The 25,785-nt window shown below is 36.1% G+C and overlaps 2 protein-coding genes across 5 annotated transcripts in view; both read left to right on the forward strand.

Moving 5' to 3' along the window:
- LOC127792513 (uncharacterized) overlaps positions 1-25,785 on the forward strand; it is an 88,663-nt gene that overhangs the window by 59,728 nt on the left and 3,150 nt on the right. The window contains exons 1-11 of one of the 4 annotated variants that reach the window (XM_052323025.1): positions 15,922-16,043; positions 16,177-16,221; positions 16,513-16,792; positions 16,974-17,054; positions 17,234-17,329; positions 17,511-17,594; positions 17,729-17,798; positions 17,910-17,992; positions 24,524-24,603; positions 25,475-25,573; positions 25,672-25,777. In XM_052323025.1, the coding sequence (XP_052178985.1) occupies positions 16,517-16,792; positions 16,974-17,054; positions 17,234-17,329; positions 17,511-17,594; positions 17,729-17,798; positions 17,910-17,992; positions 24,524-24,603; positions 25,475-25,573; positions 25,672-25,777 (975 nt within the window). In that variant the 5' untranslated portion in view covers positions 15,922-16,043; positions 16,177-16,221; positions 16,513-16,516. Of the gene's footprint in view, positions 1-14,790; positions 15,181-15,921; positions 16,044-16,176; positions 16,222-16,512; positions 16,793-16,973; positions 17,055-17,233; positions 17,330-17,510; positions 17,595-17,728; positions 17,799-17,909; positions 17,993-24,523; positions 24,604-25,474; positions 25,574-25,671; positions 25,778-25,785 lie in introns of those variants that run through there. The other 3 variants (XM_052323022.1, XM_052323023.1, XM_052323024.1) reach the window with 3 other exon arrangements.
- Positions 1,964-5,181, forward strand: LOC127792512 (G-type lectin S-receptor-like serine/threonine-protein kinase At2g19130). Its single transcript, XM_052323021.1, has one exon. It carries the CDS (start codon positions 2,052-2,054, stop codon positions 4,419-4,421), a length of 2,370 nt encoding a protein of 789 aa, XP_052178981.1. The 5' UTR covers positions 1,964-2,051; the 3' UTR covers positions 4,422-5,181.

Raw genomic sequence — 25,785 nt, forward strand, 5'->3', positions numbered from 1 at the left:
TTCTAAACTGAAATAAATGTTGAAATGAGTTTATAGATGATTTAAACAAATCTGATTTTGAGGTTAATATCACGTGACAATTTTTTTGAGAACATGTTTTTCCATAAACAACACAGTTCTGTCAACTTTGTTGATTTTTTTGCAAAAATCTAGCCACAATTTTAAGAACTTGTTTTCATGATTTCATTCCTTATCGAGTTAAGTTCGAAATGGTATATCGTATGTCTCGATCCAAACTGTAATGAATTTTACATGAATTTTTGAATGCACAGTAGTAACTGCATATGCAATTTTGATGTTTTCATCAAGAAAAAAAGATGTTTTATAAATTTGTCAGCTTTGAAATCAATTGTTGATTGATATCTTGAAATTTTAATGATGGGAACATCAAGTTTAACACCAAACTTCAATCATTTAATTAAAATTCAGATGCCATAATTTGAACGATTGTAATCGATAGAGGCATAAACAATAAACATGAGATGTTTGTTTGTGTTTATGAATGTTTTTGTGAGCATGGTTGAATATGGACTTAGGCAAGACACATTTTTAGATGTAAGTAATTTTGATAAAATGGGATATGCCAATCTCGCATTATCTCTATTTGTCGTTATACATTCTCTTCTCTCCCTTTTATGTAATTCCCTTGACTTGTCAAGGTTCTTTAATAATTGCAATGGAAGAAGATGAAGACGACATGAAGGAAGGCACCAAGAAGATTAGTTTATATAGATAGGTTTTATTGACCAAACTTGAATTTCCATCTTTTAACAATTTTAGCTTTGAAAAAGAATTTTTGTTAACCCAAACAATATAATGTTTTGATTAGTATCCTTTTGTACCATATGCCAACTTGATAGTAGTTTTGAGAGTTAGTGGGAAGAAGTCTAGCTAATTCGAAGATAGACTCTTGAGAAATAGGTGTTGAAGGATCAAATGAATGGATATATAAGACCATAGTGATAGAAATAACTTGGACGTAACGTTATTGAGAAGAAATTGTTCTCTATTTTGATTTATCTGCAACATTTAGATGGATTAAAATGCTCTTATATAGCAATACATATGACTCTTCAACTTAACGTACACTAACTCCTCTAATGTTTCACTTACCCAAAGCTCCATGGAAGTCGCGAGTCTCGCTAGAGATAGACTAAAAAGAAGTCTTCCACCGTCAAGCCCAAAGCTTGCTCATTGTCAAATAAGGTAGTCGTTGCATCTCGATTTTAGAGAATATGAGCAACACTAACTTAAGCCAATTCGAGGAGAAAGCCCAATTTGATTTGGTTTCGGTTGTATAGGTTTGACCCATTTGACAGTGGATCGATTTGGTTTTGGTGATCCCATCAATTTTGATCCGTGAAATTTGCTAGTCATGTGTTATGGGCCTAACTCATTGAGATATAAATGGAGAGTTTTAGGGAATTCGAGGAAGACGAAAGACTTAAAGAGATAAAGTTTATTAATTAATATTTAAATTAATTATAATGGAGATAAGGATATATATTATATGCTAGACTCAAGATTATTAAGGTTACCTTTTATAGATAGGCATCATTCATTCATTTGTTTATGAAACACACTTTTAGATGATGTTATGTGTTTGGAGTGTCACATTTGATATATAATTGACTTTTCACAATTTGACTAAGCAACTATCTAAAGTTATTATCTTTCCAAGGGTTTACATGATACTTTTTTATTAATATAAATAAATATTAAATAGAAAAATTTATTAAACTTCAACTGAGTTTGAGGAAAGGAAATCCGCTTAATTAGTGTCGAATATGTTTCCTACGTCACATTCACCCCTCACCAACCTATGTGCAGAAGCTGATGATTTTACGCCCCAAAACAAGATTGATTACTAAACAAATATCCAAGTTGCGCGTTGCCATGCTGCTTCTTCTCATTCTCCACTAAATCAAAGCAATTGACTTTGACTTCTAAAGCCCAGTAGTCAACAAGAAGACGTGTACATGCAGTTTAAATGTAGACTCCTTTAAGGACCCAGCTGTTTGTGTAGTTCTCAGGGTCAGCTCTGTGCAGAGATGAGTCCCACGAGCAATCATCAATGGCTTTTTCTTTCTATTCTGATCTTGCTGGTTGTATCCTTCGGTGCTCATTTTTCAGAAGGAGTAGATACCATTTACGCCGGCCAATCTCTCTCGGGGAATCAAACGATAACCTCCCAAGGAGGAGTTTTTGAATTGGGCTTCTTCACACCAGGTAACTCTTGGAATTATTACATTGGCATATGGTACGTATGGCCGCTACCCACCAAAACAGTGGTTTGGGTAGCCAACAGGAATCGACCTGTCTCTGATTCATCTTCTTCAGAGTTAAAACTGTTTGAAGATGGAAACCTAGTCCTGCTAGAACAATCCAAGACTCGTATTTGGTCGACAAACTCATCGACCTCAAGCTTCGGTAATTCAACCGTGGCTATGCTTCTTGACAATGGAAATTTTATTGTTAGAGATGCATTGGATTCCGCTAATGTGATATGGCAGAGTTTCGATTACCCAACTGACACGTGGTTGCCCGGCGGGAAGGTTGGATACAGCAATGTTAGAAAGCAGAAACAATTTCTGACTTCCTGGCAAAGCTGGGAAAATCCAGAACCAAGTCTCTTTTCTCTTGAGGTAGAGCCAAGCTCAAGCAACATATTGGTGTGGAATGGTTCAAATATGTACTGGAATAGTGGGGTGTGGGATGGGAGAGTTTTCAGCTCTGTTCCTGAAATTGCAAGTGACTACTACATAAAAAATGTCACGTATGTTGTGAATGAGAATGAAAGTTATTTCACCTATGAGGCTGGATTCCCCACTGCTCTCACTAGATTCGTGGTCGACGTGACCGGGCAGATCAAGCAATTTGTATGGCGAAAAGACTCCACTTACTGGCAGTTGTTCTGGACTCGACCCACATTGCAGTGTGAAGTTTATGGTTTCTGTGGTGCATTTAGTAGCTGCAGCCAAACCGCTCAAGTCTGCAGTTGCATTCAGGGATTTGAACCAAGGACCCCGGCAGATTGGCAATTGGAAGATTTCTCGGATGGCTGCATAAGACAAAGTCCTTTAGAGTGTGCAAATGGACGAAATGACACATTTTCCCTGGTGTCAAACACCCTTTTTCCTGGGAATTCACAGTCCCTAGCAGCTGGGAATTTTGATGAGTGCCAACTAGCTTGCTTGAGAAACTGTTCATGCACTGCTTTTGCATCCGATGATGGGTGCTTTATTTGGAATGGGGCTCTATTGAATCTGCAGGAACTCTCATCTGGAAAAGACCTTTATGTTAGAGTTGCAAAATCTAAGCTGGTGGTCCCCGGGGTTAACTCAAGTAAGGGCGGCAAGACAGAGAAAAAGACTGCCTGGATTGTTCTTGGAGCGGTCTGTTTCTTCTTCGCCTTCCTTGGCGGTATCTCGATGATCATTTGGAGGAAAAGGCAAACAGCCACGGCGACTACCTTTGAGGCTGCCGAGGACTCCTTGCTTGTGTTCAAGTTCCGGGATATTCGTGCCGCAACAAAGAACTTCTCGGAAAAGCTCGGGGAAGGCGGTTTTGGTTCTGTTTTCAGAGGGACATTGCCAAACTCAAGTGCGGCAATAGCAGTGAAAGTGTTAAAAACCCAGAGGCAAGAAGAGAAGCAGTTTCGTGCAGAAGTGAACACCATTGGGATGATTCAGCACATAAACCTAGTCCATCTTCGAGGCTTTTGCGTCAAAGGAACACAAAGGCTTCTCGTTTACAATTACATGCCAAATGGTTCCCTGGAGTCTCACTTGTTTAAGAAGGGTTCAAATATTTTGGACTGGAAAGCGAGATACAACATAGCAATTGGGACTGCTAGAGGCTTGGCTTATCTTCATGAAAAATGTAGAGACTGCATCATACACTGCGACATAAAGCCTGAGAACATACTGTTAGATGCTGTTTACAACCCAAAAGTGGCTGACTTTGGCCTGGCAAAGCTCGTGGGAAGAGAGTTCAGCCGAGTTCTGACAACCATGAGAGGAACCAGAGGCTACCTGGCCCCAGAATGGATATATGGAGATGCCATCACCCCAAAAACCGATGTTTTTAGCTACGGTATGATGTTGTTTGAGATCATATCAGGAAGAAGAAACATAGAAGGGTTGGAGGGTGAAGTGGTGGAGTACTTCCCATATCAAGTATCGTCTAGATTGATGAATAGAGAGGAAATTCTCGTGGCATTGTTGGATCATAGATTACAGGGTAATGCTGATGTTGAAGAGCTTAGTAGAGCTTGCAAGGTTGCTTGTTGGTGCATTCAGGATGAGGAGAAGGATAGGCCAAGCATGGGGCAAGTTGTCCAAGCTCTAGAGAAAGTTCAACCAATTGGAATCCCTCCCATTCCTAGGTTTCTCCAAGGTATCATGGATGACATAAAATAAACCTTTGTGTTTCAACACACGTCATCGTCTGTTACCTCAGTCAAATTTTTATAAGTTCATGTGATGTGTATTTGACATTTTTAATTTTTGTTTCAAGTCGTCATATGGAACACATGCACTTTCGTTTCTAAAACTACTTTTTCTTCTATATTTTTATTTTCAATAAATTGAGTAAAAATGGCATTCCAATGCGTACTTTTTAGCACAAGAACTATTTTCATAGCCTAATGTGACATTTTTAATTATAAAAGAACAATTCTAAATTTACTTATTTTTTAACATAAAAATTGTTTCGTGATTAGTCTTGATCAATGTTTCAAAACAAAGGATTCTGGTTCTGGAACCGAAACCAAACCATCCATACCCCTATGGTTCCGATTTCGATTTGAACTGAAATTATAGTATATTACAAATCCTAAAATGTTCAATAGAAATCGTTTTGAACTAATTTTAAGAGTGGTTTCAGAAAAATATTTAGCCGAAGGATTTAAAGTATTTTGACAATAATTAACAACTCTTATTTTTTCACAAAAACTAAAAATAAAATAAAAGTTCAGTAAAAATCATTTTAACTATTTCTTTTCTATCTTTTCCTCATAATAAACAAAAAGAGAAAAGGGATTAGAAGTTGGAAATCTGATTACTTGAGATTATGTCTTGCCAAGACCCACTTGAGTCTCATATCCACCATCATCTTAGTCTTGAGTTGTTGTCCATAATAGTTGCAAATAACTTGTATAGAACTATTTGTTAAATAAATTTTCTTAAAATGTACTTGAAAATATTAGATTTCAACATTTTTTTTTTTTTTTATGGATTGTTCTTATTGATGATCATCTTCACCATCAATATTTATGTATTAGATTCTTGTGTAAAAATATTTTCAAGAAAGAATGGCTCACTTTGGATAGATTCTCCAATCTTAATCTTATCTTTGTCACTTGACATGTTTTTTGATAAAAAAAAAAAAATGAATAGAATTAGAAGATTAAGAGAAAAATAATTGCAAAATTAAATTACAACTACTAAGTGGAAAAAAATGAATTTGAAGTGATATTTATAGAGTTGAAATGAAAATTGAGAGAATGAATTAATAGTGAGAAGTATGAATTAATTTGTGAATGAAAAAAATGGAATTGAAGGGATATTTATAGAGTTTTTAAGTATTTTTTTTAAATATAATTATTAAAATGAAAAAAGTAATGGTCAAATTTTTTTACTGTGACTTTGTTCTTTATGTACAAATTATGTAACAGTAAAAAATTTAACTGTTGCACATTTAAATGGTTCTTTTTTATGGTTTAAAACAGAATCAGAATCCGGTTATGATTCTTAAGAGTGTGCAAAAGTTCGGGTAACCCAAACTAACCGAATCGAACCGATTATCCTTGATAAATGGTTCAGTTCGATTACCAATTTCTCAAAAATTTGGGTAGTCGGCTCGATTCAGTTATTGCAATAATCACAACCAAATCGTTTAGCCCCTTGCACAACACCCCCCCCCCAACCCAACCCCTCTACACCCTTTTCCCCAATCCTACTTGAGAGCGAATCAATTTGAAACCCTAATCGTCGTCCATCGAAAGACTAGGAACCAATCGCTATCGCCCTCCCAGCCTTCTTGCACTCAAATCCCACTCAAGAGAGCGAATTGAAACCCTAAGTCCCTAACCCTCGCCGTTGCTGTCAAAACCAATCATTGTCGCCGTCGATTTCTGAGTAGTCACCCATCATACCGACACCGACAGGTGAAACCGATAGACCCGACACCATCATCGTCGCTCATTCTTTCCTTCTTTCTCAAGCAATTATATTTAGAGCATAGAAGGAGAGAAGAGATACAGTATCGAGATCAATGTCAAAGCTTCCATCCACTTTGATTCCTTGATTGATTCAAACTTGAAGGTTACCAAGTACATATATGTGTATATAAAGTTGTATAGTGCATATACAGGTGAATGATGTAACGCCTCGCTTTTCTCGAGCGTTAAATAAATCATGGAATTTCGGAGATACATATATATATATTTTCAACATAAACTCAATATAAATCATTTCTCGATAATTCCGTTCTACCTTCTCAGCATACCAAAATATAAATCAATAAACTAAGATAGGTAATCATCATAAATGTAGAAGTAATAATTGAAACTTGATATGGTATATAATGAAATTCACTTTAATCATAATATAAGAATTCATACAATAGTTAAATATATGGAGACTTGTTTGTTAGTTCTATATAATGGCAAATATATCCCAAGAAGGGGGTGAATTGGGATTTGAGTAAATTTTGAATAGATTAAAAACTTATAGCATGCATGACACTGTGTTTCGAAACATGAGGAAGTATGTTTCAAAATAAACCTTTCTGTTAAGTATGTTTGGAAATATAAGTATGTTTCGAAACCTTCCTCTATTTTGCTAATTTTGAAACTCCTTTAGTTTTTCAAAACTGATTCTTTTGAAAGCATAAACAAAGATAACAACAAGTAATAATGAGAAATCAAGTACACACGAGATTTATAGTGGTTCGGCACCTGCCTACTCCACTACCTTCAAGCTTACCCATTTAAAGGATTTGCAAACACAATCACTTTTGCTAATGATCAACGACACCAAAGGTTTTACCATGGTTCACCTTGAAACCTTACACAATGAGTTTTTACGGGCTTAACTCAAATCTTACAACAAGATAAATAACACTTATCTTTTATAACCCAAAAATTTGAATGTATTTAAACACCTTACCAAATAGTTATTTCAAACCTATTGGTATAGAGTGGGGAGAGCTTGAAAGGATGATGGTTTCAGTTTGCTTCTCCTCTTCACACCATAATGCACACAAATGAATTATTGAAAGGATCTTCTTTGAGAGCTTGTCCAAAAAGCTTCGTTTGCTTGTGCTTGTGTATGTGACAATATCTCTTGTAGATGTGTAAACTTGTGTATGCTTGCAAGAAGTGCTTTTTGTCTTCAAAGAACTGATATACATATATATCAAAGAGATAGAGTTTTGGCTAATTATAACCATTAGAGACAAGATGATAAAGTAGGTTTGAAAACACACATTATAGGTTTCGAAACAACACATTTTTACATAGAGGTTTCAAAACATACATATCATATTTCGAAACATACAACATTTACAACTGAATATGCACCAAGAGACAGAATGAGTGGGAGACATCTTTTAAAACAAAATGATTTTGTTTTATTCTCCACTTATAAAACATTTGAGATTAAAACATCAGGGTATAGAGATTCAGACAAAAGAGACTTTTGATCTAAAGCACAAAAACGTGATAGATTTTCAAGTATTCTGCTTACATAGTCAGATGTTTCAAAACATGATATGAAGGTTTCGAAACATACTTTAGAAACATGTTAAACAAAGTTTTTAAATACTCTGATATCAAAGATGACAAAGGCTTTGAAACATACTATATAGGTTTCAAAACACATGCTTAGTTTTTAAACAGGTTTTGAAATATAACATATAAACTTAACAAAACTTGAAACCTTATCAAAATACATTTCGAAACATGTATAGAAACATGGCAGACTGATGTTTCAAAACATGAAAACTTAGTTTCGAAACATAATGCATAACTATTGAATTTATTACAAATATGACAAAGAGCATTTCGAAATATGTATAGAAACACAACAGAACTATGTTTCGAAACATAGAAACATGGTTTCAAAACATGATTCATGGATTTTGGATTTTTCAAACATTTGAGATTTCGTGCCAAAACACTAATCATGTATGTTTCGAAATATGAAAAACTTATTTCAAAATATGAGATTTTCATAAAGATTTTTCATTCTAAGGTTGGTTTTTTATCAAATACATTTTCTCATATATCAAAAAATATGATACAACATCGTTTCCCAAGTTAACAACTAAACACCTCAAGTACAATCAAATGATACCTTAATATACATTGTCATTTCTCAACTCGATTGAAACATATTCGGATCTTCATAAATAGACAGATTACCAGAACAACATATTGAACTCATCGGACACGTCATCACGTGTTGTCTCATCTCATCCACTTCCTTGCCTAAGCTGCAAGTCTCAACTTGAACGTTTGAATGTTCCAGGGACATAACCCAATTTGAAGATGAATCTTCTAGTATGGATTTAAAAACATGATACATGAATGTATGATGCAATAACATGAATAATCATAGGCCTTAGTGTAACTTTCCTAACCCACCAGCCCAACACGGAACCTTAGGCAGAATCCCGACCTATTTTCAAGATAATCCTAAAGTTGTTTCAACAATTGCCCTTAGGGAATTTCAGCTACACTATCGGGGCGACATCCCAATCCCATGCACAAGTATCAATATGCCAATAATATCGTGCCACGTAAAAATCACGACTTTCCATACAATAGTATATGAGCAAATATGACAAAATGATCATAACTTTCATGAGTATCATGCATAATATAAGCAATCATATCATATACAAGGTTTTGGGGAGAACTACTCTCCTTTAACTTAAGATTCAAACCACCTCAAAAAGCATGTACTACCTCGATTTGCATGCTAAGCCTCGAAAGTCGTACAATCACACAATTTGAGCCACAAAGCACCATATTCATCATATTTATCCAAATAAATATTAAACCCTATTTTCCTCAAATTTTTCTTCACTAATATTCCAAAATAAATATCTCCCAAACCATTTCACCAAATATTTTTCCACAGAAATACATAAAATATTTTTCTAGGAATTTAAAAAAAAAATCAAAACTTACCTCCGTTGCACGCGCTCGCACGTGCCGTGCGTGATCTGCGCTCGTGAAGCCCACACGTGAAGGTTACACTCTGGCTTTCTTCCCCGGCTCTGGTACACCAGCGATGTGGGATTTTTGTTCCTCAATGATCCTCTCCCCTAGTCGATCCTAATAGGGTAGCTTGCGGCTCGAAACAAGCACCGGAGATATCTCAATCGACCGATCAAAGTCTCGACCAGTGCTCGCGTCTCCTTTTCCAGCGACCCTTCAAAACCTCATTAAACTTACACGAAAACTCTTTATTTCTTCTAGAATTGATCCTCACTAACACAAGAACAAAAGCCCCTTATCCTTGATGCTCGATTTTCCCTCTAACGTACGTGCTCGATTTCAAGCTCTAACTTTGAAAATTTTTTGCCACTTTGATTTCCTTTTATACTCAAAATCGAGCCTCTAAATGACGAATCTTGCTTCATCCAAGGCCACTAATGTCTTCTATTACCTTAGATCAGTCCAAACCCACAGAAAAATGGCCCCCAAAGCTTGATTACCCTGGCCCCCAAAGCTCAATTACAATGGCCAACTTTTGGCTGAGTTTTTTGGTCATTTCTCTTTATTTTGTCAACCATGGATCGGTCCAGGCCAAGCCCTAAGGTCCCCTAGCCATTTTCCTTGAGTTTTCCGTGGCCGAAAACGATGATGGAATGGGTGGCCGGAAGCTTGGTCGGCCATGGTTGCCTAATTTTTTTGAAATTTGCACTTTCACCCCTCTTAACTTTTGAAATGCATTTTGGCCTTTTTCCATAAAGCCTCTGAATTTTTCAAAACTTTTTTTTAGACCCTTATGTTCTAAAATTCTCAGTTGACCCCCTAAAGTTTTAGAAATAATGTCATTTTGACCTCCTTCGAGAATTTTCAAAAATTACACTTGGGGCCGAAATTACGCTTTGATTGTGAAACCCTCTTGTTTCATCCCGAGATCACTTAAGGGTTGTCCTTTATGTAATATTTGACTTCCTTGAAGATTTCGTTGCCTTTTTGGAAGCCTTTTACAACAATTCAATTTTTCAACCTAATCCAAAATTGTACCGAAAACTGTTTCTGATTCGATTTTTTTTGACGCCATAAATCATACCTCGAAATACTCGTTAATACCATATTATTTTCCTTAAGAATTTTTTGTAATACCCAAGAAATTGAGATTATTTTGAGAATAAGTGTTTTATTAGAAAAATAAAATTTCGGGGAAGATTGGTATCTAAATAGCTCAAAAAATTGACCGAAGCAACTATAGGGAATGCCTTGGAGCCGAGATATGTAAGGAAAATGATATGGCATTAACGAGCATCGAGAGAAATAATTTTTAGTTTCGAGAGAAATCGGATTAGAGATAATTTTCGGTACAGCTTCGGATTGGGCTGAAAATTTGAATTGTTCTAAGGGACTTCCGAAAGGTCAATGAAACCATTAAAAGAGTCAAATTGGGCCTGATAAACAACCCTTAAGTGGTTTTAGGGTGAAATAAGGGGGTTTTGCAAGCAAAGCATAAGTTCGGGCCAAAGTGTAATTTTTGAAATTACTTGAGAAAGATTGAAATGACGTATTTCCTGGAACCTCGGGTGTCAAACGAGAAATTTAGAATGTAAGGGTCTCAAAGGTAATGTTGGAAAACCCAGGGGTTTTTTGGAAATGGCCAAAATGCAATTCAAAAACGAGATGAGGTGATAGTGTAATTTCAAAAAGAGCTTGGAAGCCATGGCCGACCAAGATCCATCCCATCACCCAATTGGACCATGAGAGGCCCAAGAAAGTCATAAGGGACCTCGGGGCAAGGCTGTAACATCCCGATTGAGCAATAGGAAGGACTGGAACAACTTACCCTGATAGGCCTACACGAACTTCCCAAGGGGGTCACCTATCCTTGGATTTCCCCAGGTCAAGCACGTTTAACCCTGAAGTTCTTTCCCTACATTCAGCCCAAAAGGTATCCAGTTGGTATTGTTTCCATTCTTATATTATCATTGATATATACTAACCTCTCTGGGCTCTCGGGGTATTACAAAGGCCCTAAAACCAATCTTGGCAACAATCGACCTTGGCATGGTTGAAAATGGCTAAACTTTTCGACCGAAAGTGGCTGAAAAGTTGGCCGTTTAAATCGAGTTGTTGGGTTGCTTTCGGTGGGTTTTGGATCAACTTGGGAGAGGTAGAGGCGCCTAAGGGGTTAGATTAAGCGACCAAGGGCATTTCGAAGCCCAATTTTGCCTATAAATAGCAATAGTTTGGCCTAGGGTTTTGAAAAATAAGAGCTTCAAATTGACCAAGTTTTTGAATAAATTGGGGTTTCAAACCATAGGGCTTTTGTTACCCATGGCTTGAGGATAAATTCTAGAAAATTTCGTGCGTTTTCGTGTTGGCTTGAGGGGTATTCGAAGCCTTACCGAAAAAGAAAGGCGGACGACTGGCTGAGGCTTTAAGCCTTCGATTGAGGCACCTCCGGTGCTCGTTTCAGGTATCAAGAAGCACCATCAAGATCGAATGGAGGTGAGGTTTCCAATGGTGCAAATTTCTAGAATCTCCGGTGTGTCGTCGCCAGAGAAGAAAGCCGGAGTGTGTGCTTTACTCGCGACCATTCACACGTAGATGAGTGGCAAATCGTGTGGGGGCACGTGCAGACGAGTTGAATTCCATAAAAAATATGAAAAAATATAGAAAAAAAGAAAAGAAAAATAAGATGAAGGTGTCTGTGCAAAAAGATTTGGTGTTTGGTTCCTGGTTTCTTAGTTTCCACAATGACCAACCTCATTTTTGCGTGCAAACAATGCTTCAGGTAAGTTCTGGAATTTTATTTTAAAGTTCTTTGAACATTATGAATTGTTGTGAAAAAAAAATTGGAGAAATAGTTTCGAAGATATTTATTTAAAAATTTAGAGACGAAAATGGGAGAAAATAAAGGAAAAATAAAGAAAATAAGGTATTGATGCCTTCGATGATTAAATATGATTTATAGGATTGTTATGCTCGAGATAAAGTGATTTGTGCAACTTTTGAGGTTGGGCACGCAAATCGAGGCGATATGCATTTTTTGAGGTATTTCAAACTTTGTACTAAAAGTGAGTGGTTTTTCCCAAAAGCTTATACATGTTATATTTTGCCTATGTTGAGTATGATAGTTGTGAAAGTGGCTAAGTTATATGTATTATGGAGCATCCTGTCATATTTATACATGTATTGTTGCATCGATGGATTATAATTTTTGCATGACACAATATCATTAACATATTGATACTCGTGCATGGGATTGGGATGTCGCCCTAATAGTGTAGCCGTAATTTCCCAATGACAATTGATGGAACAACGTTATGATTATCCTAAAAGCAAGTCGAGATTCTACCTAGGATTCTGTGCCTGGCTGGTGGGTCAGGGAAGTTACACTAGAGCATATGATTGTTTATGTTATTACATCATGTATTTTTGCATCATGTTTCTAAACCCGCACTAAAAGATTCATCTTCTAATTAGGTTATACCCTTTGAACATTCAAATATTCCAGTTAGGATTTGCAACTATGGCAAGGGAATGATTGAGATGTGACGACATGTGATGATGTGGCCGATGGGTTCGACGAGTTGTTTCCGGTATTTGGCTTTTTCATGAGAATTCAAGATATGTTTTTAGTCATGTTTATAAGTTTATATTATACTGATGAACATGTATAATTGTTATGATTTAATGTATTTTTTAAAAATCGTCAGATTGTATCTGAGGTGCTCAGTTGTTTCTCTTGATGATAAGTCTCCATATATTTAAATATTTGATGATATAATGGTACAGATTCTTATGTTATGATTTAGTTATGTACCATATTAGGTTTCGATTTTAGCTTCCGCATTTGTGATGATTACCTATCTTAACTTATTAATTCTTATTTTGGTATGCTGAGAAGGTAGAACGAAATTGTCGGGAAATGATTTATATTGAGTTTATGTTAAAAAAATATATATATATTTGAAATTCCTAAGACATTTAACAATTAGGAAAAATGGGGCATTACAATTTTGGTTCTAGGGCATTCCCTATAATCATTTCGATCACTCACAACTATACCGAAAATTACATTATAACCCTAATCTTCTAAAAATTTTATTTTCGCCCTAAGATAAATTATTCTTGAGGCATTTACAAATTCTCAGGCATTACAAATGATATGTATTGCAAGGTAGGTTTGTGTGTAACTTTGAGTGAATGATCGTAGAAATCAATTGATGCCATTTTATTAACCATGAATGAAATTTACCCAATTTTTCTTCAATTTTAGATTTGAATGCAAAGACTTCTGTAAATAAATGAACATTGATGTTTAGATTGATGTTGTGGATGGATGTTGTGTGTTTATATTCATATATGTGTGTTTACATTGATTGATGATGTGTGTTTGGTTTATTGTATTTAAATTCAAATAGGTTGCTTGTTTTTGGTTTGATATATCGGTTATGGTCGGTTATTGTGCTAATCGGTTTGGTTTGGTTTAATCTTTGGCAATTATATTGGTTTGGTTACCAAAATTTCAAATTCGGTTAGTTTGATTTCGATTATTTCGATTAGTGAATAGGTTTGGTTGGTTCGGTTCAATTTTATGTCTAGGTTTGATTGGGTATTTTCTACCTAGTTCGGTTCGATTATAACCGAATGCACATTCCTAACGATTTCAATTTTGATTTCGATCATTTATTTTTAGGAATCGGAACTAAACCACAAGTATTTTCGATTCTGGTTCCAATTTCAATTTTGAGAAAAACGATTTCGATTCAGTTCACGATTCAAATCGAACCGTGATCAACCCTAAATGTGATCTTTTAGTTATAAAAGAATAATTTTACTTTTATTATAATATTAGAATATACTTTTTGATGTCCCTTAAAAAGAAAATAAGAGACAGAGATAAACTTAAACATATTTTTGTGGTTATATAGTCTTATTATAAAAGTGAGATTTTTTTCTTTTTATAATAGTTGAATATTAATTTAATTAAAAATTTTAATTTTGCCAAAGAGGATAAGATTATAATCTAAAAATTTCTAAAGTGGATGGATAAAAATAGATTTTTGAGAAAAAGTTGGTTACAAAATTAAAAGATCAAATCATTCTTAATTCTCAAAAGTTAATTTTTGAGCATTGTTTTTCAAAAAATTACTTTGCTATCACAACAATACAAATATAAACTCTTATATATACTTAAATCAATTTTAGTCATCCATGTGTTGTAATCTTAGCGCACCTAAAACTTAAATATTTAAAAATTCTATTAAACCTATAATGAAGAATATTTAAATTAATTAATTTGATATTTTAAGACTCAAAAATCAAAATAAAACGAAAAAAAAAAACTAATCCTAAGCAATGCTTAAAGCTCTCGTTCAAGTCATGACAATTGACAACAATTGCAAGCCATTGTTATTACAGAAAGAATGATGAACATAATAAACCCTAGATGCATCGCCTAGAAACATTTTCGAGTCCTTTCTGTAATTTTGAAAAAGTTTAAGGACCATTACGTAATAAGTTAAAAATATGGGAAACGGTTTCGTATATCAATTCTGATTACAGGGTTGCCCGCCCTAGCCTCTTTACCTCTGATCCTTATCATTGTCCCCCCTTTGCCGCCCGGTTGCTCGGTGTTCGGTGCCGTCGTCGACTCACAAACACAAATTGGGCTGAGCCGCCGTCGATTCAGACACGAATCGACGTTTCAGTTCTCGGTGCCGCCGTTACCGTGCAACACGAATCGATTCACAATTCCGGTTGCTCGGTGCCGGCGTCGACTCACAACTCCGACCCTAACCCGCGCTGTCTAAACAGCCTCAACCTGATTGTCGGTCTCTGCTCTCTCGCTCTCGAATCTCTGTTCGTCTTCGTTGGCAACCCATCTGTTCGTCGGCAACTGCAACTAATCTCGCTCTTCCACTGAAGCGGCGCTGTGTTGCTGTTGCGTTCGAAGCATCGTGAGTTCGTCCCTCTATTCTCTTCTGTTTCGGTATTCCTAGTTCGTGCTCTCGCTTCTCTTTACGTCACTGCGGTCTGGTATTGTTTACATTGGTATTTAAATTTTGAGTTTCTAGCATTTACGTTGTTTACTGATTTTGTTTACATTGATTTACACTACTGGTAGCTGTATGCTGAGGTTTGGAGTTAATTTAACATTGGTTAGGTTAGTCTGAGGAGCTGGATTGTTTCGTTCTTCAATAATGCTTGTCTTTTTTTTTTTTTTATCCTTTAAATGCCGCTGGTGCTTTGTTTTCTTTGTTTTGATTCTACTGGTTTGTCTTTGTGATGCTTGTTCTGCTGCTTATATATTTTGCCTTCCAGTTGTGTGTGCCTTTTTTATTCTTCTTTTCAGTTGTGTAAAATGCTAGTTTGATTCATTTTAAACACTGCCTTGTTTTCTAATTTCTGATTGTTAATAATGTTAATTTTAGGATTGTCCATAAATTTGTTCTCTGTTTTTTTTTTTTTTTTTTGTATTAAATTTACTAGTTATGGATATTATCATATCTATTAACCGACAAAGATGGGGACAGGGAATCAAACAAAAAATTACCCAACAAAGATGGGGATGTGGCCGGGGCCGGGATTACAATGGGTATGTGGGGAGGCATACCCCGTCCAAACATCTCCATTGCCATTCCTAGTCAGCATTTTCAAATTTAAGTGCTTCTAGCTAGGGCTCAAATTCGAACCTTGCTTTTGGGAATCAAGGGCAACTCAGTAGGGCTTTGTGCTTCTGTGAATCACTGCTTCCATTCTCCTCATGTTTGTTTCTTACTCTCTCACTGTATTTCTTTTGTGGTGTCCTCTTTGAAGAAAGGTCAGAAGTTATACTTGAATCAAGGGCAACTCATTAGGGCTTCGTGCTTCTGCGAATCACTGCTTCCATTATCCTCATGTTTGTTTCTTACTTTCTCACTGTATTTCTTTTGTGGTGTCCTCTTTGAACAAAGGTCAGAAGTTATACTTGGATTTGTCACAGCTGAAGGTCTAAGAAGGTTTTGGTTCTCTGCTCTGTCTATGGCCCTGTTTTGGTTGATTTTTGGTTTTAGATTTCTGTGCTGGTGTGTGCTCAATCTAAATGTGTTAGATTTCAGATTTGTCTTATTTGTCTTGTCTCAGATTTATCACATTTTTGGTCTTAAATTTTAGCTTGAAGCTGTGCCGTGCAACACAGCATGAGCTTCTTGCACAGATCTGTGCAGCAAGCTTTTAATTGCTGTGCGTGCACTGCTTCTTGCTGCATGTTGAACAAATTGTCTGGATTTCTAAACATTGTTATATTGTAGAGTGATGGGTGGAAAGCGAAAGAACCATGGTGAAGACATTGTTTCAAGTGGAGAAGAGGATAATATTAAAAGTGATAAAAACAATGGGGTTGATAGTGGCGAAAAGAAAAAGAAAATAGAGAATGAAAGGGGAAGGGAGTTGCTTCCATCAATGATAAAGAACAAGGAGAAGAGGTCGGCTGTCCATGCAAAGCTCAAGCATCAGAAGAAGCTAGAGAAGCGTAAGAGGGCCAAGGCTCGTGATGCTGCTGAGAAAAAAGCCCTTGAGCTTGGCGAGGAGGTTTTCTGTCTCCCTTATCTGCATATGCACCATCTGTTGTTCTGAATAATAGTTTGTCTCCTCTCATGTAGACAACATTCTTGATACCCTTACACATGCAAAGCTGACTTAGTGTATTTATTTTTACTCTTTATGCATTAGTGTATCAAATTCATTCGCTTTTCTTATCATTTTTATGCAGCCTCCACCAAAGAAAATTCCACGAACAATTGAGAACACTCGGGAGTTTGATGAGACTGTTTGCAAACCTGATGATGAAGAGGTTGTTTTATGATCTATTTTATGGTTTTGGTATTATGTTTATATGTTCCCTACTTTTCATTATTCAGGAAACAAAGAAGTGATTGCTATTATTATAGGCAGTAACCTGTAGGAGTGATGATAGTTTTGTTAAAACCCTGCTTAGACATGGACTTACAGTATGCCATGTGTCATTTGTAGCTCTTTGCTGCTAATGATGTGGATGAATTCAGTGCAATTTTAAAGTGTGGATGGACTCCAAAGATATTAATTACTACTTCCCGGTTCAACTCAACCGTATGCCTTCTTTCCAAATTTACTATTTGTGTTGTTGGCATGGAATTTTGAAATGAAATTCAGTTTTCATTTGTTCAATCATCATTATGACATTTTTCTCCACGTATGAGAGTCGTTCTGGAAGGTTTTTCTGCTGATATGTTAAGTTTATGCCTTGGTATATTTGTTGCTCAATCTACAGAGAGGACCTGCTTTCATATCAGAGTTACTCTCAGTGATCCCAAATGCTCATTACTACAAAAGAGGAACATATGACCTGAAAAAGGTGCTGCTTGTTTATTGATATTTATCATAGTTTCATTTTCTTTAATATGTTTAAATGTTCTGAAATAATAATAAGAATAGTTGCTGCTATAAACTGCATTCTTGTTTATGACTGCATCGTCTTATATCGTGCAGATTGCGGAATATGCAAGGAACAAAAATTTCACATCTATTATAGTTGTCCATACTAACCGCAGGGAACCCGGTTTGTATCCTTGGGCTTTTTAATTCCTCCTTACCTTAATTTTTCATATTTTTCCTTGTGTTATTATTATTGAAAGGTTCAGAGTAGTAAACTGTGGTGGTTGTTATGCAGATGCTCTCCTAATTATTGGTTTACCAGATGGTCCTACTGCCCATTTCAAGCTTTCAAAACTTGTATTGCGCAAAGATATTAAGGTGAACCAAGTTATATTCTATATATGAGTGCAAATGTGCATTTCTTGTAGGATGGATGTTTTCTGTTGGATTTCTAAAGTGGTATTCTAATACAAAATTATTGCTTGAGATTATTTTTGTCCTATTAGGAAACAGTAAGCAAGTTAAAGTGGATCTGGGGAAATTAATAACAATTACTTCAGATAACATGAAATTGATGATCCCGTTTGTTAGAACTATTGTTGTACATATATAATAATATATGCTAGATAGTGTTGTACATATATATTAGGAAGATGTGTTGTCCCATGGTTGTACCTTGTAGGTTGGTATATATATATATATTGTTGAATTGGGAGCACTGGAAATACTTAATCTGGGCCAATTCACAACCACACACACACGGTTTACCCTCCACAATAGAAAATTAAGAATATAAATGAAAATAGAGTAAGAATACACAAACCACACAAGAAGACAATTGGTTTTATCTCGGTTTAGACCACAATTGTGATCCTACATCCAGCCTCTATCCCAAGAGCAATCCATTATGAAATCTTCAAAGAATCAGTACAAGAACTCACTCACACGAGTACACTACAATCGAGATTACAAAGCACTATCTTCCTCTAGACTTTTCTCTCAATTTTCACAGCACTCGTATACTATCGGAATGATGCCTCAAGCGACTGCCCCCTACCTTCTATGTATAGACAATTAGGGTAGACCATACAAGGGATATAAAAGATTACACATTTCCTATTATACCCCTCATACATAAGTTACTGCTAGACTCATTCTAACTTAATTAATTATGCTGCTTGAATATTCCTAGAATTCCCTTGATTCCTTCTAATTCTTCTAAGCTATACTCGATGCAAAACACAACATATATATACCACATTGTGAATAAAATAATCATATACTTTTCTCCTCTCAAAATACAGTTTGGTATCAGAGCCACTTGACAAACCCTAACGCAACCCTAGATCTAGCCACCGTTGTCGTTGCTGTTGCCAACCGATGCCACCATTTTCGGTCACTTCGTTCGTTGTGGCCATCCATCACGGTTGTTTCTTAGATCTCATGCATCTTGTGGCCATTTCTCAAATCTCGCTTGCGTGGCTGTTCGTTTCTCAAATCTCGCACATCTTGCGGCTGTTTCTGTTGCCACTACTTCTCGTGCATCTCACAACCATTTCCCTCTGTTGTCATCGCTGGTTGCTGCTACTTTTGTCGTTGTTGCCGCTTCGCTAGTCTGCCACCGTTGTTGCTGCTCTTTTCGTCGCCGTCAGTTATCGTTGGCCACTTCCATCGGCGTTAGCCACATGAACTAGATCTGGGTTTTGTAGTTTTAGATCTAGTTTGCAATAGGTTTTGTATATGCTCTCTCTTCTATTTCTATTCCTAAGACAGATGATGAAGCTCTTTCTCACCCTGTGTGGCGACATGTTATGGATGAGGAGATGTTTGCCTTGTTGGCTAATGAGACATGGGATCTAGTTCCTTTCCCTTTGGGGCGATCTACTATTGGTTGTCGGTGGGTGTTTTCAGTTAAGGTTGGTCCGGATGGTTCTATTGATTGTCTGAAGGCTTGGCTGCTTGCTAAGGGCCATACTCAAATTTTTGGCCTAGTTTATGGTGATACATTCTCTCCCGCGGCTAATATTGCTTTTGTTTGTGTTTTTCTTGCTATGGCCGTTATTCAGCAGTGACCTCTTTATCAATTAGATATTAAAAATGTTTTTCTTTATGGCGACCTTCAAGGGGAAGTGCATATGAAGCAATCTCTTGGTTTTATTGCTTAGTGGGAGTCCCGACTGTTATGTCACCTGAAGATGTCCTTATATGGCCTGAAGCAATCGCCTTGGTACAGGTTTGGTCGCTTCAGTTCTGTCATCCAGTGTTTTGGTATGTGTAGAAGTGAAGCTGATAATTCTGTTTTCTATCGCCATTCTCCTGGTAGAGTCATATTATTGGTGGTGCATGCCAATGGCATTGTTATTACAGGAGATGATGACGTTGGTATTGGACAGTTGAAAACTCATTTGCTTTTTTATTTTCAGACCAAGGATTTGGTCAAGTTGAAGTATTTTCTTGGCATTGAAGTCGCTCAATTTGCCCATGGTGTGTACATCTCTCAAAGGAAGTATACCTTAGATATTTTGGAAGAGACTGGCATGCTTGATTCTCAGTCTATAGATACTCTTATGGATCTTAATGTTAAGCTTGTATCAAGATAGGGGGAGGCATTGGAGGATCTTTGGTGATATAGGAGACTGGTTGGGAAACTTAATTACCTCACAATTACATGACTAGACATCTCTTTTGCTGTTAGTGTGGTCAGTTAATTCTTGGACTCCCCTGTGTGATAGTCACTGGCTCGCTTTAGTGCGTATCTTGAAATACATTAAAAGTGCTCCTGGTAAAGGCTTGTTGTTTGAGAACAAAGGACACAAGCAAGTTGTTAGATATACTGATGTAGATTGGGCTGGTTGTCTTACAGATAGGCTCTCTACCTTGGGTTATTGTATCCTGGTTGGAGGAAATTTGGTGTCTTGGAAAAGTAAAAAGCAAAATATTGTGGCTAGATCTAGAGCTGAAGCGGAATATCGGGCCATGGCTTTAGCCACATGTGAGTTATTTTGGCTTAAACAACTTATTACGGAGTTGAAATTTGGAGATTCAAGGCTTATTGATGCGATCACTGATCAAGACTCCGCCCAAGACTGACCCGACAGTGCCGGAACAATATTTTAATACTTCATATGTTTTAGAATTCTACTTGATTTATGATTCTACTTCATGTTTCTACTTGATTTATGATTTTACTTTATATTTGATTAAGGTTTTATTTTTATTAGGATTCTAGTTGAATTTTATTTAGGATTTATTTCTATTAGAATTCTAGTTGACTTTTAGTTAGGATTTATTTATATTAGGATTCTAGTTGAATTTTATTTACAAATATTAGATGGATCTGGATTAACCAAACACTATAAATACACCTAGAAGTTATGGTTGTAAGCAAATTTTTCTCAATCAAATTTCAGTAAAAGTGCTCTTGGTAAAGGCTTGTTGTTTGAGAATAAAGGACACAAGCATGTTGTTAGATATACTGATGTAGATCAGGTTGGTTGTCTTACAGATAGGCTCTCTACCTTGGGTTATTGTATCCTGGTTGGAGGAAATTTGGTGTCTTAGAAGAGTAAGAAGCAAAATATTGTGGCTAGATCTAGAGCTGAAGCGGAATATCGGGCCATGGCTTTAGCCACATGTGAGTTATTTTGGCTTAAAACAACTTATTACGGAGTTGAAATTTGGAGATTCAAGGCTTATTGATGTGATCACTGATCAAGACCCCGCCTAAGACTGACCCGACCGTGCCGGAACAATATTTTAATACTTCATATGTTTTAGAATTCTACTTGATTTATGATTCTACTTCATGTTTCTACTTGATTTAGGATTCTACTTCATATTTGATTAATGTTTTATTTTTATTAGGATTCTAGTTGAATTTTATTTAGGATTTATTTCTATTAGAATTCTAGTTGGCTTTTACTTAGGATTTATTTCTAATAGGATTTTAGTTGAATTTTATTTACAAATATTAGATGGATCTGGATTAACAAAACACTATAAATACACCTAGAAGTTAGGGTTGTAAGCAAGTTTTTCTCAATCAAATTTCAGCAACCTATTTGGGTTTTCTTAACAAAATAGTTTTGTTTTTGCGTCTTCTTGAAAGCCAAGCTTTGGCCATTGAAGTTTGTTCTTTCAAGGGTTTATTTTAGTGTGTTTTCTTCACACGCGCTACATACTGCGTCAGGTGGTATCAGAGCGGTTCATCAACCAATCAGATGACCAATCTTAAAGTTAACGGTAGCAACCAGCCTTGTGACGGTGATCGAGGGCTGCCTGCAGTTTGGAGAGTAATCGAAGAACAACGGGAAATAACTTGTACAATGGAGCAACAATTGGAGCGAATCTGCGACCAATTGGGCATTTTACAACGAGTTAAGGATAATCGGAATCGGACTAATGGCGTGAATCAAGCTGACTATGTTAAACCGAGAAGACCAACCATTAATCATGTCCTCATTAATCCTAGAAGACTAATGATGGATGATAACAACGATGAGGATGATCTTGGTCGTATGATAGCCAACCCTAGTGGTAAAGGGGTTAGGAGGAATGCGCATCAACACAACTATTGGGGAAACGATGAGTATAAACTAAAGAATGACTTTTCAATGAGTTTGGAGCTTGATTTCGAAGATTATGTTGTCCAACAACCTCAACGTTTGGAAACACAGGTTTAATTTATGCTGCTAATATGACAAAAACTCCAAGGTTATTGACTCATATTGGGATATTTTTCAGTCCCAAGGGCTCAGGCATTGCTTTGCAACCCAAGGATGGTGGTGTTTCTTCTAATCGGCTTGCGACTGTAAAGGAGATGGAGGTCATGGTAGCAAATCCTTCTATAGTTTATTCAAGCTCTGGCATGGTTGAATCAAAGGCAATAGGAATATATTCACCTTCACGATTGCAAAAGCAAAATGGTCACGTAGGTCTCTTTGTGGATAGGGGTGTTGGATCTCCCAGGCTAGTTAACTCAGGTAGTGCAATTGCTTTTGATATTAATTTAAAATTAGATCCTAAAACTAATAATGCTGTAACTACTGTTGCTATAGCTGATCAAGTGCTTAGACCAGTGGAGGATTCAAGCATTGATATTTTAAGCGATGGAAAGACTACTGGTAGTCATAGAATAAGCCTTTATTCAAAACAGTTGCAAAAGAATACTTCTTCAGGCAAGAAAAATCTACGAATGAATTCAAAAGCTGATGAGTCAAAATCAAGAAAGTTAATGAGAGGAGAAGGACTTGTGATAAGATCTACCAAATTAGAGAAGTGCTGAAGATGGAATGTTCAATATCCTCAATCTAACAGTAATAATACAATAGAGGTAGAAGGCAACAAACATAGCAATGGCTGGACTCATGCCAACGCGGATATGGCTAAGAAGGGGAGGAATGTCTTTTCTCATGTTCCTTTAGCGGAAAAAATCGAGCAGTTTAGGAAGATGTCAAGCAAAAGTTGCACAAATAAGAAGTAAAAGGCGACAACTGACAAACATAGGAAACACAAGGTATTTGAGGTTGAAGATGAAGTCATGATATTCTTGAAGAAGGAACGGATTCCAGCAGGACAACAGAACAAGTTCAAGCGAAAGAAGTATGGTCCTTACAAGATTACAAAGAAGATCAATAATAATGCTTATGTTGTGGATTTACCTAATCATATGGGTATTTCCAAAACATTCAATGTTGATCTTTTTTTGTATTTGCCGGATGTTGAGTTGTCATATCTGGATCATAATTCGAGGACGAATTCTTCTTAAGTGGAGGTGAATGATGCGATCACTGATTAAGACCCCGCCTAAGACCGACCTGACCACGCCGGAACAATATTTTAATACTTCATATGTTTTAAAATTCTACTTGATTTATGATTCTATTTCATGTTTTTACTTGATTTAGGATTCTACTTCATATTTGATTAGGGTTTTATTTTTATTAGGATTCTAGTTGAATTTTATTTATGATTTATTTCTATTAGAATTCTAGTTGACTTTTACTTGGGATTTATTTCTATTAGGATTCTAGTTGAATTTTATTTACAAATATTAGATGGATTTGGATTAGTCAAACACTATAAATATACCTAGAAGTTAGGGATTGAAAGCAAGTTTTTCTCAATCAAATTTCAGCATCCTATTTGGGTTTTCTTAGCAAAACAGTTTTGTTTTTGCATCTTCTTGAAAGCCTCGGCCATTGAAGTTTGTTTTTTCAAGGGTTTATTTTGATGTGTTTTCTTCACACATGTGCTACACGCTGCATCACCTATGCAACTTATTTGTGATAATTAGGCGGCTCTTCATGTTGTCTCTAATTCAGTTTTTCATAAGCGGACTAAACACATAGAGATAGACTGTCACTTTGTGAGACATAAATTGATTTCTAAAGAGATTAATACCTCATTTATTGGCTCTAATGACCAGCTAGTTGATCTTATTAAGGCATTACGGGGTCCACAGCTTACACATTTGTACCAAGCTAGACACATGATATATATGTGACCGCTTGAGAGGGATTGTTAAAGCTAGTTTTGTACATATATAATATATATATATATATATATGCTAGATGGTGTTATACATGTATATTAGGAAGATGTGCTGTCCCATAGTTGTACCTCGTAGATTGGTATATATATATATATACCACATTGTGAATAAAATAATCATATTCCTTTCTCCTCTCAAAATACAACACCCTTAAATGTTTCTTTGTGTCTCACATGTACAGTTATAAACCAAATGTCTTTATATATGTTTTCCCTCTCATGATCAGTTTTCTGCCAAGTCAGCAAAATAAAATATGATCTCCATATCAATTGATGCATGTTTAATTATTATAAGTTCCTATGACTGGAATGCTAAATATGCTTCTATTTGATTGTTGTGATGTGTTTTTCTTGCAGAATCATGGAAACCCAACTAGTCACAAGCCTGAGCTGGTACTGACAAATTTCACTACGCGTCTGGGTCATCGCATTGGGAGGTTGCATTTATTTCTTCTTTGCCTTCTTTTTTGGGCGTCTGAGTATTGTTGAATCTTTATCAATGTTACTAGTCATGTTTGTTTCTTCTTTGCCTTCTTTTTTTGGCGTCTGAGTATTGTTGAGTCTTTATCAATGTTACTAGTCATGCGCCTCTGGGAAAAAAATTACATGTTCAATGTATGTAGGGCTTTGCATTAAGCAAAGTGCAAGTTCTACATTTTGTTTGTTTTTTCCTTTATATAAAAAATTTCCCCTAGTGTTTTCTCTCCAACTCCCTGTCTATTTCTATTAGCACATGCATGTGAGCTATATACCTTTTGGGCTTAGTAGATACCTGTGCATTAGTTCTTCTCATTTTGTATGTCCTCACTCCCATTTCTGATAGTCCCATTTTACTTGTGCAAGTTCTACACTGATTTTATTTTATACGTCCTCATTTCCATTGTTGATAGTCCCATTTTGATAACTTTAATCATAGTAGCCCATATTACCCTTCTCTAAAGAGTAATGCTATTTATCTAGACTGGAGATCCATCTCTAGTTTAGTTGGCACATTTTTATTAGAAAATGAAAAGGTGCAGGTGTCCATGTTTACATGTGCATCTTTTCATTTTCCAATGAAAAGGTGTCAACTAGACTGGAGATCAATCTCCAGTCTAGATAAATAGCATTACTCTTCTCCAAATTTATATTAAAAACACCCATGATTATCGGAACAATCATTCAAATTGGAAAAGGGGATTTTATATCTGTTTTCTGAAGATGCTTTTAAGCTTTGTGCATGATCAACAAATTATATACATCAGATTGGACTGGAGGGAGTGCCATCAATCTATTGCTGAGTGTTGTCTGGCAATTTCTTTTATGTAGGCTATTTCAGTCTCTTTTCCCTCAGGATCCAAATTTTTATGGGCGGCGAGTGGTGACATTCCATAATCAAAGGGATTTTATATTCTTTCGCCATCATCGGTGATTATCTATTATGGGATGCTCTATTTTTGAATTTGTCTTGATGATTGGATGAGGATTCTAATTGTTAATTTTTTTTTTTTCATGATGTGGTGAAGGTACATTTTTGAAAGCAAGGAATCTAAACAGGGTGACTCAAAAGGTAAAAAAGGCAAGGACTTGAATGAAAATGGTTCTCAAGAGAAAATGGTTGCTCACCTTCAGGTTTGTGT

The sequence above is a fragment of the Diospyros lotus genome, chromosome 15 (assembly GCF_014633365.1).
Source record: "Diospyros lotus cultivar Yz01 chromosome 15, ASM1463336v1, whole genome shotgun sequence".
NCBI lineage: Eukaryota > Viridiplantae > Streptophyta > Magnoliopsida > Ericales > Ebenaceae > Diospyros > Diospyros lotus.